The sequence below is a fragment of the Chlorocebus sabaeus genome, chromosome 8 (genome assembly GCF_047675955.1).
Source record: "Chlorocebus sabaeus isolate Y175 chromosome 8, mChlSab1.0.hap1, whole genome shotgun sequence".
Classification (NCBI taxonomy): Eukaryota; Metazoa; Chordata; class Mammalia; order Primates; family Cercopithecidae; genus Chlorocebus; species Chlorocebus sabaeus.
Window position 1 is genome coordinate 2598079 of NC_132911.1, and position 16299 is coordinate 2614377.

The 16299-nt window shown below is 46.2% G+C and overlaps 1 protein-coding gene across 6 annotated transcripts in view; it reads left to right on the forward strand.

Moving 5' to 3' along the window:
• The window catches only part of ARHGEF10 (Rho guanine nucleotide exchange factor 10), a 137502-nt gene that overhangs the window by 96183 nt on the left and 25020 nt on the right, over nucleotides 1-16299 (forward strand). For all 6 annotated transcript variants that reach the window (XM_073017913.1, XM_073017915.1, XM_007961584.3 and 3 more), the window contains 8 exons: nucleotides 3335-3450; nucleotides 3843-3970; nucleotides 4150-4250; nucleotides 5709-5830; nucleotides 6803-6889; nucleotides 8851-9074; nucleotides 9706-9863; nucleotides 14787-14929. In XM_073017913.1, coding sequence (XP_072874014.1) covers nucleotides 3335-3450; nucleotides 3843-3970; nucleotides 4150-4250; nucleotides 5709-5830; nucleotides 6803-6889; nucleotides 8851-9074; nucleotides 9706-9863; nucleotides 14787-14929 — 1079 coding nt within the window. The remainder of the gene's footprint in view (nucleotides 1-3334; nucleotides 3451-3842; nucleotides 3971-4149; nucleotides 4251-5708; nucleotides 5831-6802; nucleotides 6890-8850; nucleotides 9075-9705; nucleotides 9864-14786; nucleotides 14930-16299) is intronic.

Sequence of the window (16299 nt, forward strand, 5' to 3'; positions counted from 1 at the left end):
GAACTGGTCCGTGGGTGATGGAGCTGTTCCATGGGTGATGGAGCTGTTCTCTGGGTGATGGAGCTGTTCTGTGAGTGATGAGCTGTTCTCTGGGTGATGGAGTTGTTCTCTGGGTGATGGAGCTGATCTCTGGGTGATGGAGCTGTTCCGTGAGTGATGGAGCTGTTCTCTGGGTGATGGAGCTGTTCTGTGGGTGGTGGAGCTGTTCCGTGAGTGTTGGAGCTGTTCCGTGGGTGATGGAGCTGTTCTGTGGGTGGTGGAGCTGTTCCGTGGGTGATGGAACTGATCTCTGGGTGATAGAGCTGTTCCGTGAGTGATGGAGCTGTTCTCTGGGTGATGGAGCTGTTCTGTGAGTGATGGAGCTGTTCCGTAGGTGATGGAGCTGTTCTGTGAGTGATGGAGCTGTTCCGTAGGTGATGGAGCTGTTCTGTGGGTGACGGAGCTGTTGTGTGTGCCCTGGAGTTCCCCGTCAGGCTTACTGGGGAGATGTTTATATGCATGTATACATGTGTGAAAATATGTAGAGCTGCACACCAAAAATAGAAGGTTCAATTTGATTGGATGATAATTGTGAAGATCATATTTTAAAAGAAGTCAACTAATTAATAAACATTGCGCTTATAATTTTATTTACTCATCTATTTATTAATTTTGATACAAGGTCTTGTTTGGATGCCCAGGCTGGAGTGCAGTGGCACAATTATAGCTCACTGCAGTCTTGACTTCCTTGGCTCGAGTGATCTTCCTACCTCAGCCTCCCAAGTATTTGGGACTACAGGCATGCACCACAGTGCCTGGCTAATTTTTTTTTAACTCTATGTTTTTGTTTTTGTTTTTTTTTAAACTATGTTGCCCAGGCTGGTCTTGAATTCTTGGCCTTTAGCAGTACTCTCACCTTGGCCTCCCAAATGCTGAGATTGTGGGCATTAGTCACGACACCTAGCCTATACTTGTATTACAAGGTTGTGTTTATAGAGTTTATTATCAGAGTTTATGAATGAAAGCAAATATGTGTGTTATGAAACATTTTAAATTGTAAGCATTCTGTAAGGATACATAAAGTTGCTATGTGTAACTACTGGATCACTTTGCCCTTTTTTTTTTTTTTTTTTTTTTCCTTTTCTGAGACGGGCTTTAGCTCTCATTGCCCAGGCTGAAGTGCAATGGTGTGATCTCAGCTCACCGCAACCTCCGCCTCCCGGCTTCAAGCAATTCTCCTGCGTCAGCCTCCCAAGTAGCTGGGATTACAGGCATGCGCCATCACACCCAGCTAATTTTGTATTTTTAGTAGAGACGGGGTTTCTCCATGTTGGTCAGGCTGGCCTCAAATTCTTGACCTCAGGTGATCCTCCCGCCTCGGTCTCCCAAAGCACTGGGATTACAGGAGTGAGCCACTGTGCCTGGCTGCTCCCTTTTTTATGAAACTTCATGATACTTCAAATGCAGTTAGTAATTGAATTTGTCTAGCTAGTGGATGAAAATCAGGCCTACCATGTGCATAAATACCACATAAGCTTGTCTTTAACATAAAGTGCCTGCAAAATTATAAATGGTTATGCTACTCTTCAGTTGTATAGTAAATATTTTTAGATACATATATCTGAAATATTTTTATTGGAAATATGTAGGATCTTTCAGTTTTGACATATATATGTATTATGTATGTTACATACACTAAAAGAACAAGCTGCATAATTTGCGGGATGTAGCACAGAAGGAAATGCAGAGTCCTTTCTTCAAAATTATTAAGAATTTCAGGATGTCCAGGCGGGGCGCAGTGGCTCATGCCTGTAATCCCAGCACTTTGGGAGGCCGAGGCGGGCGGATCACCTGAGGTCAGGAGTTCAAGACCAGCCTGGCCAACATGGTGAAACCCCTACTAAACCTCTACTAAAAATACAAAAATTAGCTGGGCATGGTGGCAGGTGCCTGTATTCCCAGCTACTCAGGAGGCTGAGGCAGGAGAATCGCTTGAATCCAGGAGGCAGAGGTTGCAGTGAGCCAAGATGGTACCATCGCACTGTAGCCTGGGCACAACAGCGAGACTTCGTCTCAAAGAAAAAAAAAAAAAGAGAGAGAAAAGAAAAAGAATTTCAGAATGTCCACGTCAGAGCCTGAGACCAAGTTCTGGGCGCTGTAAGCTCAGGTCCGTGTGATTCCACTATGCTCAGGTCTGTGCGATTCTACAGACCCACGGCCGGGAGGCCTGTCCGACTGAAACACAAGGCACCTTACTCAACTTAAGTGAATTTCTTCTCCTTGGGTTTGAATTTTGGCTCCTTCTCTTACTGGTTGTTTGACCTTAGACAATTTATTTCTATGAAAAGTGGAAAAGAAGGAGTGTATTACTGCATATTGCTTAAAGTACAGACACTCAGGCTAATTCTGAGATCGAATCCTTCTCATCTGTCATCAGTCAGGTGGGGAGATGGGGGAATCTGTCCTATGTGCCTATGGGCCCGTCGTGGGATTTAATGAGGAAGTATTTGAACATCACTTCCTGTAGTGCACAGGAAACTCTCTGTGAGGGGTGGAGCAATTCTCACTTGGGCACCTAGACCCCAGGACACGCGTCGTTCCTCTAACCCAAGTCATCGAAGACAAATCATTTCTATTCCCTTAAAAAAAAAAAAAAAAAAAAACTTCAGGAAAGATCACTGGGGAACTCTTTTTGATGGTAGATGACCCCAGTTATTGGAAATGTGGTTGAGATTAAATATCATTTTGAAGTGCCTCTTACTAATAGCTGTTATGTCAACAGTGTTGCAAAGATACAAAAGGGACAAAACATGAGTCAAACCCAAATTGTGAGACATTCTGTCATTCTGTAACTCACCAGCCTCCTCCAAAAATGCCAGGGTCGCGAAAGAGGAAGATTGAGAAACTCCCCCAGACTGGAGGAGATTTTGGGGACGTGACCACTGAACGCAGTGTGAGCCCCTGGACTGGATCCGGGACTAGAAAATGGCATTTGTGCGAAAGCGGTGAGGTTTGAAGACGGTCTGTAGATCAGTCAGGAGTGCCATGTCAATGTGGTGTCCTGGATTTGACGGTCATGCTACGCTTACGTCAGATGTTATCCTCGGGGAAGCCAGGCCTGGGCACTCAGGAGGCAGCTCTTTGCAACTTTTCCATCTAAAATTATTTCTAAATAAATGTTAGAAAAGGAAAAACCACTAAATGCTTGAAAATGCCCACTTTTTAAAAGTTCTAGATTCACCCCTCAACTTAAAAATTATTTAACTAGTATTATAGTATTTTCTTCCCTCAATTATTGGAGTAAATATGGCTTTACATTTGTATTCTTTTTTTTTTCTTTTTGCTTATTTTGTAGACAAAGTTTACATGGGACCAGGACAACTATATCAAGATTTACAAAACTTGTTGCATGACTTAAATGTAATTGGTCAAATCACTCAGCTGATAGGAAACCTTAAAGGAAACTATCAGGTAACAATCAAAGCAATTGGATTTAAGATTCTGCCTTTACTTATAAGTCATTGTAAGTATGTGATTATATCTCCAAGTTCTACCCGAAGTGAGAATTCACTTTGACTTTAAAAATTAATCTGAATGTACATTTTCTCTTATGTTAGATAAGGTGAGTATATAATGGTAACTTTTTTTCATTTTGCCAATAGGCTTGAATATCAGTTTTATTTTAGAAATGTCTCAGCCCCCCCCCCAACCAATGTCATCTGACTCCCAAAGCTTTCTTTTTCATAATCCGATAGTTTCGTTTGGTCTGAATTTCTCATATTAAAATTTTGTTTTTTTATCTTCCTTGGGATGGCCCTACTTTTTAAACACTTTTGAAATGTGCGTATTTATTTCCTTTGTAGAACTTAAACCAGTCAGTAGCCCATGACTGGACGTCAGGTTTACAAAGGCTTATTTTGAAGAAAGAAGATGAAATCAGAGCTGCGGACTGCTGCAGAATTCAGTTACAGCTCCCGGGGAAGCAGGACAAGTTAGTAGTAGCTTTAAAACGAAACCTTCTTGGCCAATGCTGGGGGGAGAAATGGTTCTTTGTCATGACGTGCATGTGTTTTGGTTTGCTGATTCTATCAGATGGGCAAAATGTGTAATTTAACCTCACAGGATGGAGCACGTTTTATAAAGTGAATGCTTGTCTGTTGTTTCTGGCAGATCTGGGCGACCGACGTTCTTTACAGCTGTGTTCAATACGTTCACCCCTGCCATCAAGGAGTCCTGGGTCAACAGCTTACAGATGGCCAAGCTCGCCCTGGGTAAGGCCTGGCTGACTGAGGCTGAATGAGGCATGCGGCGTGATGATGAATTCCTGCCCACAAGGGTGAGGTCAGGGTTGAGAAGGAAACGCAGCAGTAGATCCATCCATTGACCTGAAAGTGTTTCTAAACAGGAAAATTCACCCTAGCACCAGTGATTTTTAAGACGTTCATATTAAAATGGAGGGCTTGCATATTAAAATGGAGGGGTTTTGTGTTAAAATGGATGGTGTTTCTGGTACCAGAACATGAATATCAGCTGAGGCAGCTGAACACAGAGGAAGCCCGTGGAGCCTGACTGTGAGCCAGGTGCTCAAGGCGGGCGGTGGGCAGTGGGCAGTGGGCGGCGGCCTCCAAATGGCAGGGGAGGTCATTGTTCCTCTTGGCCCTTGTGCTCACCCCTCACTGAGAAGCAAAACACAGGGTTGGGCTGAGGAGTCACTAAAGATCCTCCCAGCACCAAAGATAAACCCTAGGGTTTCACTGTAGATGGATGTGACTTTGATTTCCTTGTTCCTATGTCTCTTCAGCCTTGATTATTTTTTGCTGGGTGTGTGTAATGTACTTACACACATGCTTACAGACTTGCTACCCAGAACACACTGGGATGTCGTGTGTGTGTAAAATTTTCCTTCTGCTGTAGATAGTCTGAAATGTTAACGGAGTATAAAATACAGAAGAGAAGTGCAGAGTATGGGTAACGCCATTGCTCCAGGGAGCTCTCATCAGCGGAAGGGCTTTGTCCTGGAAGGGAAAGCTGTCCTGACGTTGTGGTCACTTGACGAGGAAGCAGAAACACAGCCCCTCTCCATTTGCTGAATAATTTGGTCGTTTGCCAGGTCAGGTTCAGAGTGACTTAGCAAACGAGGAAGTGGCCACTCTCTAAAGAGAATGAGCTGGACGTGCAGATAAGCCCCACTTCGTCTTCAGATCAGCTACATATTCTTTAATGCTCAGGTTGACAGTTTGATTTGGTAGTAAAATATTTCTCCGTTTCATTGTACTTTTGTTGATCCCATAGTATTACACCATGTTTTAAAGTTTCTCAGTACATCTCTGGTATTTGATCTCAACATTTCTTTTGCTTTGGAAAAACTGGAGAACGACAAAGGGAAGTAGACCTATGTGGTTTATACAGCGAAGTTTCACAGCCCTTGGGTCCAGCGTGTTCAGGTGGCGCAAACAGAAAGAGGTCCCTGCCGCTTAGATGAGACCAGGCTGCCTCCTAAAATAATGCTGCGAATATACAGCCTATGCTTTAAGAAGAGATTGTCTGTTTTCCACAATGGCGTCGTCTGGCCCTATACAAGCAATGCCAGAGACTTCCCCTGCTGTGACCTGTGCAGCAGGTCTGTTGTGTGTGGGTTGGCTGCATTCTTGCTCTGTGACCTGTGAAGCAGGCCTGTTGTGTGTGGGTTGACTGCATTCTTGCTCATTTCTCTCTGAATCTGATCGCAGAAGAGGAGAACCACATGGGCTGGTTCTGTGTGGAAGACGATGGGAATCACATTAAAAAGGAGAAGCATCCTCTCCTTGTCGGACATATGCCCGTGATGGTGGCCAAGCAGCAGGAGTTCAAGGTGAAGGGAGCAGGGCCCGCGGCCCGGGGTGGGGTGCACCTCGCAGCTCTGACCGGGCCACCTGGGGGATGATTCTTAAGGGGCGTGGTCAGAACATGGTCTTCCCAGGTTCACCACAGTGACTGCTTCTCTAGAGGTCGTTTGTTTGGAAATAAGACTGCTGTTGTTTGAAACCTAAAAAAATGCCCAGCCGTTGTCTCCGAAGCCCGGTCCTGGGCCAGGACCCTCGGGCATTCCAGCAGTGCCACAGCATCTGAGGCCTTGTTAGTTAAATGGGACACGTTTCACATGTGTGGCTCTGTTTTGCCTTTGCTTGGCAAGCAGTCTGTTTCCAAGTGGATCGTTAACTCCAGGTCTCCTGTCTGCTTGAGGCACCGTGCCCGCTCTCTGCCTTGGCGGACTCGACTCCATCTCCAGGGTGGCATCTTATTCATGTTGCCAGTGCTGCTGACTCAGGCATCACAGACTAGGGCCTTCAGTGACGTGGACGATGTCCTACTCTTTAAGAAATAAAGATATTTCTTCTCACCCTGGTCTCTGGCCAGGGTTTCCCAGCCGCTCCTCGACCCCTCCCATTGGGAGTCTCAGGCAGTGCACAGGACTCCTCTGGGAGAGGCTGGGGTGGGACAGGGAAGGGGAGAGGCACAGGCCATCACAGACTGCACTTGATGCCTGCAGGGCCAGCCCTCCCATCTGAAGTGCCCCGACACGCTGGATTTCAGCGTGCTGATGGGATCTGAAGAGTAAGATACCGAAGGTTGAATCCACTTAGGTGTTCGCTTCTAAAAAGCTAACTTCTGAGAGTTGTACTTTTAAACTTTTATCCTCCCCGTTTTAATCTTTGGTAGATGATGAACCTGTAATTTTTTGTGGTTATACATTGGAAGTAAGTCATCCATTTAAGACGTTATGTAGTCTAGGAGCCTCTTAGCTCTGTTTTATATGTGAGCGTTTGATTTTATTCCATTTTAGATTGAATGTGCTGCTTATAATCCTGAACCTTACCTAAACAATGAAAGCCAGCCAGATTCATTTTCCACGGCACATGGTTTCCTGTGGGTAAGATGTGTTTATTTGGTTTTGGTGCAAGTTCACAGAGAATCAACATTCATGGTTAGTGTGATGAGAGACTGAGATGTGAATTGCTAAGTAGAGAGTTGGTGGTGGCATATCCCAGAGTGTACTTATAAACACGAAAACTTCTTTGAAAAGGAGCTGATCACTTTTGGAAAAGATTTAGAGTTCTTAGGAATGCAAATATTTGTTTCTTTTCCTTTTCATCTAAAACATTTACCAGATAAAATTCAGTCCAAAGACAACTAACTAATAAGAGAATAATTTTAATATGTTTTTCCATTTTGGTGTCAACATTGCATGGATTTTTTTTCTTGTTCCCAGACTGGCTTTTTCCAGTGGAAACTTAGCAGTTAAAATTAATTTGTTCCAAATGAAATATCGCATCTGAAATTAGGCTGGAATTGCAGTAGACTTTCCTGCTTCCTGCAAACCAGAGGACATTCTTAGAGCTGTGTGGTCCCAGGCTCTCCCGTTTCTGGTTTCCTGTGTTCCCTCCCTGCAGCCTCAGACTCGCCCTCCAGGGCTCCACTGTGCTTTTCCAAACTCTCATGCTTCCCTCCCAGGCATCCTGTGCAGCACGCCACCGCCTCTCACTTCTCACAGCCACAGCTCCTGCTTGGTCGGTGTTCCTAGTTGAGTGTGAGAAACTGAACAACCCAATTACCTGGCATTTCATTTGCACCAGCCTATGAATGGAGGAGCAGCCTTAATTCCCTTGTGGGTTTCCACTTCCAAGAGAACTGTTTTCCGTCCGGGTAGGCAGACCTGTCATCGCCGAAGCTTCATCCCCTGGCCTGGTCACAGCCCCCAGGCCCTGTAGGCAGAACAGGGGCTTGGCAGATTGGCGTCCTTCCCACAAAAGCATGAAAGTGGGATGTCTGTATGTAGCATCAGCAAATACAGGAAGAATAAGGAGAGTCTAACAACATTCTCAAAGTTGGCGGAAAAGAAAAAGAATCAATGAAAACGCCACCCTAAACCAGCTAGTGCTTTCTGTTCACAGGGATCAGACCCTTTCCCACTTAAAAAATGGATAAATAAATTTGAGGTTAAATTGGGAAACTAACTATGCTATGTGTTCTCATTGTAGAGATTCAAACACACAGGAAGTTCATGTACACTGTTGCAGCAATGCTACTTTAGAAAATCTACGGCAGGCGCAGTGGCTCCCGCCTGGAATCCTAGCACTTTGGGAGGCCAAGGCGGGTGGATCATGAGGTCAGGAGTTTGAGACCAGCCTGGCCAACCATAGTGAAACCCCATCTGTACTTTCACATAGTGAAATCCCATCTCTGCTAAAAATACGAAAATTAGCTGGGCATGGTGGCGTGTGCCTGTAATCCCAGTTACTTGGGAGGCTGAGGCGGGAGAATCGCTTGAACCCAGGAGGTGGAGGTTGCAGTGAGCTGAGATCATGCCATTGCACTCCAGCCTGGGTGACAGAGTGAGATTGTCTCCAAAAAAAAAAAAAAAAAAAGAAATTCCACAGCATACCACATGTTGAATTCCAATGATCTACCTTGAGATGTATTCTTATTGATGTTTTTCACATTTGAAAGGTTTATTTTCTTAACCAAGGTCATTAAACATTAGTGTTGTTATTAAAATTGATAATGATCTGCCTCTTAGGATTTTAAATTGAGGATGGATGGGCCCTTACCTTCATATTGTGATGAGTACATGATTTTTAAAGTATAGAAATGTGACTTTGTGAAAATGAAAGCTACGCTCTTGCTTTAAAATGTTTTGGAAACCAAATTAAATATGTTGAAAGAAAAAGGGGCTCCGTGAGCAATTGTTTAAGCATTTTTTTGAATTTTCTAAGTGTGTTGATTCTCACATGAAAATCGAAGCTTGTCGTGGCCTTTAAGTGTCAGGTTCCAGCGTATTATGGAAGCCCCCACACGCTCATTTTCTTTTTTCCTCCTGATTCTCTGATTCAGATCGGAAGTTGCACCCATCAAATGGGTCAGATCGCCATCGTCTCGTTTCAAAATTCCACCCCCAAAGTCATCGAGTGCTTCAACGTGGAATCTCGCATCCTCTGCATGCTGTACATTCCTGTTGAGGAGAAGCGCAGAGAGCCCGGGGCACCCCTGGACCCCGAGACCCCGGCCGTGAGAGCTTCTGAGGTCCCCACGATCTGTGTAGGGACGGAGGAGGGAAGGTAGGGTGTGCTGACCGCGTTGCAGAGGATCAGCCAGCTCTGCCTGTGGAGGGTGTGGTGGGGAGCCTGTCCTGGAAAGAGTCCTTGATTTTGACTCAGGAGTAGCCTGTGCAGGAATTAGGGGATACCAGGGGACATTTTTAGGGTCATTGCATTTTGAAATAACTAGTCAATTGGACCCATGGAAATTATTCTAGGAAACTCTTAAAGAGAAGTAGTATTTCTTTAAAGGGGAACGTTTGGCTGTTTGCCACTGAAATGTCTCATTTTTATTAATAGTTTTTAAAAGCATATCCCCCTTATATTTTGGAATAAAACAGCCATATTCTATGTCATGATCATACTGAATTGTTGACACCATTTAAAGGAGAGTTAAAATGATTTGCCTGATGTGAAGTTCCAAGATATATAGGAAGAACTAATTTTTTTCATATATCCTAGAATTTCCCTTTTAAAAATAAAGAAATCAAGGTGGTTGCAAATTTTTTAAAAGTACAGGCAAGTGTCCCTAGGAATGGAGAAGGAAGGGCAAGAGGGAAGAGTTGGAAAGTTTTGTGTTTATGTTAATAGGCATCCTGGTTCTTCTCACAAGGAGCAAATATATTTATGAGCTTTTATTTTTCTCTTAAAGCATTTCCATTTATAAAAGCAGTCAAGGCTCCAAGAAAGTGAGACTTCAGCACTTTTTCACTCCCGAGAAGTCCACAGTCATGAGCCTGGCATGCACGTCTCAGAGCCTGTACGCTGGCCTGGTCAACGGGGCGGTCGCCAGCTACGCCAGGGCCCCAGGTGAGGCAGGTCTCACAGCCTCCTGGCGGGTCCTCGGGGTTCACTCGGGGGGACGCTGCATCTGGTTTAGCATTCTACCCCCGGGCCTTCCGCCCCCCCCACCCCCACCCCCACCCCCCCCGCCCCGCCTCCGCCCCCGCCCCTGTGCCTCCGCTCCCAAGCTTGTCACCCTTGCCCTAGGCCTGTATTCCTTGCTTCTTCCCCAAAAGGTGTTTGTTGAATATAGAGACATCGTTTCAGAAGTCAGTCTCCCCGTCTCCTCCCACCCTCCCCCTCTCTCGGCCTGCCTGTTTCTCCCTCTCGGGGGGGGTGCCGGGCCATGCAGTGCCCTCCTTCAGCGTGTCCTGTGCTGACCAGCTGGCCAGGGCAGCCTGCCTGCCCAGCGGGGCCTCCTGGACCTGGGCCAGCCCTCTGCCCCGGTGCTGTGCCCTCGGTCCCTGCTGTTCTCTTGGCCAACAGGGCTAAGGACTGCATTGTGTTCTGCTGGGTGCCACAGACGAGGCGCTCCCTGGCCCATCCCGCCTGGTCCCCGCAGCCACTGGGGGTGAGCAGGCTGCTGTGCGTCTGTTCTCTCTCCAGCCCCTGCTGCGTTGGTGGCAGCTGTGCTTTGCAGGCTCTTCCTGTGGATCTGGCCACTGCTGCTTGTGGGAGCTCTGGGTACGGGGCTTTCCTTCCAGCTTCCTTGGTGCTGGCTGAGGCTGCTCTCCTGGCCCCTCACTCAGCCCTGAGCGCAGGGGTGCCGAGCCCCAGCTGGATCCCAGCCAGTCTCAGTGTTGCCATGCTGGAGTGGAATACACAGGGCTTCCCTCACCGAAAGTGGCCCTGCGCCACCCTCCCCACGGCCGGGAGTGACGCCTTGGTGGGTCCTGTCGTCTTCCCCAGGCCATCCACCACTTGTTCTTGTGCCCCATGTCCCAGCTCACTCCCCCACCGTCACCACCCTGGTCCAAACCGCCCAGCTCCTGCCTGAATGGCAGCCTAGCCTCGCGTTCATTCTTGTGCTTCTACTGATTCATTCTCCAAATATTTGTTATTGAGCTTTTTAAACTGTAGATAAGGTTTTTACCTCCCCTGCTGAAAACTGTCTGGTGAGTCCCCAGTGTACTTAGAATAGAATTCCAGTCCTCCAGTCCTTGTTCCTTGCCCACAAGGCCTTCTGCCCTCCAACCACCCCTGGTTCTCTCTGCTTTGAGCATTTGGCTGCCTGCTGCTATTGGAGTTCCTCCCTCCTTAGAAATCTGCGCCAGCCCCTCCCAGAGCCTGGGGTGTTATTTGCCCTCGGACTTTGACGCCTCCTCCTTGGGGAGGTTCTCTCCACTGGCTGCATGGAGACAGCCCCTCCTTCTGCGATGTGGTTCTATAACAGGACTAGCCTTGGACAAAACCCCTCAGACACCGAGATAGTGAAGGGAGTGGCTTTAATCAGCTGGGAGCATCGGCAGGCTAGCGTCTTAAAATCCGAGCTTGTCAGGTGCCCAACTTCTGTCCCTTTTAAGAGCTCACAACTCTAAGGGGGTCCAAGTGAGAGGGCGTGATCGATTGAGCAAGCAGGGGCTACGTGACGGGCTGCCAGCGACGGTAGTCAGAGTGAAACAGAACAGAACGGGAGGTCTCACAATGTCCTTCCATACAATGTCTGGAATCTATAGATAACATCAGTTGCTGCTACGTCAGGGGTGGAATTTTAACTACCAGGCTTAGGTCAGGCAGGCCTAAGCCTGGTTTTGGGTCTGGTTTCTTGATTTCAGGTCTGGTTCCTAGGGGCCAGGCTACCTGCCTTTTGTTTCGCTTTTCTTTCCTTTTCTGAGCAGAAAACAATGTAAAACAATATAAAAGGGTCCGTCTCTTCTCTCAGTTCCAGCCTGGCCTGTGTGTGCACCTGCACCAAGAAGGCCTGGTCTTCTTTCTGACTCCGGTAGGCAGAGTCAGCACAGGAGCCGCTCCTGTCTCGCCCCCGCAGCCATCTGGACTCTGACCCTGCTGATCACTGGCGGATCCCTGGCTCTTTGGCGGGCCCCTGGTTGCCTCCCTCTCATCCGGTGGGTGCCTCGGCCTGGCTTCCAGTCTGCACCCCCTCTTCACTTGGCCTCATGATTTCAGTTCTCCATGGACGGTTGTGTGTCCTCAGGGCTGGGCTCTCCCATTCCAGTCCTGCTTTGTCATTCATCTGTTGTCATAACCTCTGCCAGCCTCCTTGGCTGGCTTTCCCATCCTGTTTCTGCTCCACGGTAGGCAGAGGCCACCTCCCTGCTGCTGCCTGTGTTCCTATCACTCTGCACTCAACTCTTTCATGAAGCTTCGTGGAGAAATGTGTGTTGATAGGACTTTTTCACATGATCTGGATTTTTTTCTGTTTTTCTAATTTCTATTAAATGCCATAGAAATTGCATTTCTATTAAATGGAAAAATCACATTTCTATTAAATGGAATAGAAATTACATTTCTATTAAATGGAATGTATTTTATGCTTATGTCTCCCTTTTTTCCCCTGGGTTTACTAGTGAGCATCTCTCCAGCCTCTTACTTGTCTGCATTGCTGTCCTGTCCCCTGCGGAGCCCTGTGCTGGACTGTGTTTTCGCCTCATCAGACGCGTTGCATGATCTGTAACTGAGATCTGCCGAACGTGTCTGTTTGCATCTTCCTCACCGAGCGCTGGCAGGCATACCGTGTGGGAGTGTGCGAGGCAGCCTGTTCAGAAGCGCATAGCCTGCCACTTCATTCTTGGTGGTGGGGAACGTGGCTGGCTGGAGGCCTCGGCCTGTGCAGAGGGAGGAGGAGGCTGCTTCCCAGCCCCTCACTGTTGCCAGGGCTCTGATGTTTCAAGGGACTTAAAAATCTGAAATTCTGTGGTCAATTTCCAGATTTTTAAGTGTTAGTTCAAAACGTCATTAGCGTGTGCTTGGGTCCAGCTGCGATGTGGGCAGCCTGCTGAGGGCTCTGGCCTGGGGCACATACACAGGGAGAAGTCATCCCAAGAAAGACAAGCCCACACTGCAGAATGACCCACCCAGGTGCTCAGAGAACAAAGTTCAATTGTTGGAAGTCAAACCTTAACCAAGCAAAATGTCTGAAGTAGGCCATCCTGTCATTGATCTTGGAGTTCTTGTTTCAAAGGAATTGTGCTATTGGTAGGACACTGCCAAGCCACACCGGACAGCCAGGATCCAAGCACAGTGGGCAGTAGACAGAGAGAGCTCTGACCTAGGATTCAAAACCCTGCGTTCTTGTGCCACTCCATGCCCTTCAGAGTGTGTGAATGTCAGAGAAAATTGTAGCTCTGCCCTGAACCCACGTATTTCTGGAGGTTGCAGTGTGCAGTGCTTTAAAGGGCTATGAGTACCAAATGGGAAGGCCCATGCACATGTGTGTATGCACAGGAGTGTGAGGGGATGTGCATGTGTGAGCAGGTGTGTGTGTGCATGTATGCACATGTGTGTATGCACACGTGATTGTGAGGGCATATGTGTGTGTGCAGGCAGGTTTGTGTGCCTTGAGTATACGTGTGCACACGTGTGTGTCCATGTGTGCATGTGACCGCAGGTGCACATACTTGTGGGTGAGTGCGTGTGTACATGTGCATGCCTGCGTGTGTGTGTATGTGTGTGACATGCACGTGTGTGTATGCATATGGCATGTGCACTTGTGTGTGTGCATGCATGTGCATTGTGCATGTGCATCTTTAATCACATAATGATACAATGGGCCCTGTGCAGATATTGCAAATGAAAAGCCAGGCCCGTGTTCACTGGGGCTAATAATTACGCTGCAACACTTTTAGCCTAATTGCAACATAAAAGCATTTCCATTAACGTTGAATCATAACTAAAAGTATGCCACAAAAGTCAAAGCTTGCATAATTGTCTTTTAGTGACTGCACACCTCCGCTTCAGACACTTGTTTTGTATTCAAAGGTTCAGTGCTTGAAATCTGGAACAAAGAGATAAGAACTGAGGCTGTGTTCTCCTGACTGAGTGAAGCATGTTTATTTGATTAGGAAGTCGACGGCATTGATGGATTAATAATTTAGTTACACTTTTAAGGTCACTGGCTTAATTAATGGTTAGATTGAGAATTGAAGAATTCATTTTAATTATTTATAGGATAATTACATTAGTCACTTTAAAAGTTTGTGGTAAATCTTGCCTCAAATAATTTTTATTGGTATTCAAGCTAGCAACTCATACTTGATATAAAGTGTGAAAGACTTCGTCAGTAGATCTTTGGAAATATTTTCAGACCAGAATATTTCATGTGACTCTAGGCTTCAAGAAAGGGAACAAACTCATCAAAAGTAAGGAATTCCTTTTACTTCAATTTTGATTTCTTAGAAGTATTCTGTGAACATATGGCCTCTCCTCGTGATGCAGTATAGAGCAAGGCACATGTTAGAACGGAAACAGCTAATGGGGAAATGTAACATCTCCCCAGTTATACCGTGAATGCAGTTCCTTTTCATGATGACCAGATCATCTTATGTACTATTATTGTAAATGGTAGTATTGATTGAACACCTGTGTGCTGGGTACTTTGCTGAGCTTTGTACGTGCGTTATTTCGTTTTTAATTTTTGAAACAACCTTTGTGGCTAGTGGTAGGATGGTCTCGATCTTACCCTGAAGGAAGCTGAGATTCAGGGTGTATGAGTGGTTTGTCTGGGACACACATGGAAGGGATAGGCACAGGGAGGGGGGATCCTGAGGGCTGCCTGTCCCGCAGCTGTCTATGCGTCCTGGTTGTGCACCATGGCCCGACTGGGGTGGGTGTCAGCTTGTGAATCCCCGGACACACCCAGGATCAGGCACAAGCATTAACACTGTGGGTGATCTTTCAGTTGTCAGTTATTTAAAATGATATGCGATCCTATTTTCCTGTTCCTGTGTACAGAAAACTGAACTTGAATGAAATGAAATATTTTCTTTTAAGATGGATCCTGGGATTCAGAACCTCAAAAAGTGATAAAGTTAGGCGTCCTGCCGGTTAGAAGTCTACTCATGATGGAAGACACCTTGTGGGCGGCTTCTGGAGGTCAAGTCTTCATCATCAGTGTGGAGACTCATGCTGTAGAGGTAAGTCGCTTAGGTGGCTACACAGTGCGGAAAAGGTGCATTTCAGAAACAGCTCAGCTGACTTCCGGTGCCGAAGTCAAAGAAGACTTCTTGCCTGTGGCCACGTGCTAAAAGAAAATTCCTTCTAGCCGGGCACGGTGGCTCACACCTGTAATGCCAACACTTTGGGAGGCCGAGGTTGGAAGATCCTTTGAGCTCAGGAGTTCCAGACCAGCCTGGGCAACAAAGTGAGACCCTGTCCCTATAAAAAAAATTAGCTAGGTATGGCAGTGCGCACTGGTACTGGATGTGGTGGTGCGCACCTGTAGTCCCAAGTACTTGGGAGGCTGAGGCAAGAGCATTACTTGAGCCCAGGAGGTCCAGGCTTCATTGAGCCGAATTCTTGCCATTGCACTCCAGCCTGGGTGACAAAGCAAGACCTTGTCTCAAAAAAAAAAAAAAAAAACCAAGGGAAAGGATAAGAAAATCCCTTCTAGATTTTGCTCAGAAAGACAAGATTAGCAAGAAAATTCAACTAACCATTTTTTTAACCAGTTAGCTGTGTTCACTGGTTACCTGCTAAGTAAAAGAAACATTGCTTTAAGAAGTGTGTTCAGTGTGAACCTATAGAGTCCTCCAGGGCTTAGGGAAAATTCGCATTTGATTGAGGTGACATTTCAATTCAATGGGCTAAATGGATCATTCACCAAAGAATCAGGAGATAAGTGGGCAGCCATTTGGAAAACGCAGAGCTGGCCCTCTCCTCTTCTAAACACTCCAGATGCATGGGAATTTCAACATGAAAACAAAACTATAAGCCTCTAAGATAAAAAGCAGTAGAATAGTTTTATTACTTTACAATGGGGAAAGCCTCTCCAAACATGCCACAAACCCAGACGTTACCATAATAAATAAAATGGTACAGTTTAGTAACTTTTTCACATTGAAATACGTGTATCAAATATTTATGGAGGAAAAATTGGGAAAAAATTTCCTGTATCTATGACTAAGAATTAATGTTCTTAAAATACAAAGATTTCTTATTAAACTACGAAAAAGATAACCAACCCAATAGAAGATGTTCAAAGGACATGAACAGGCAACTCTCAGAAGAAGAAATAGAAATAAACAATAAACTCATACACATATAACTTAGCCTCATTAGCAACTAACATTGCCTGTTAAAACAAGGCACTGTTTTATTAATAAACTTTATTTTTAGAGCAGTTTTAAGTTCACTGAAAAATTGAATGGAAAGTGTGGAATTTTCCATGTACCCCTCCCCCGACACACGCACAGCCCCCCCCCCCCCCGACCCCTACATGAACCCCATCCTGGAGTGGTGCGTTTGTTACAGTCAGTGAGCCCGTGTGGGCCTGTCATCATTGGCC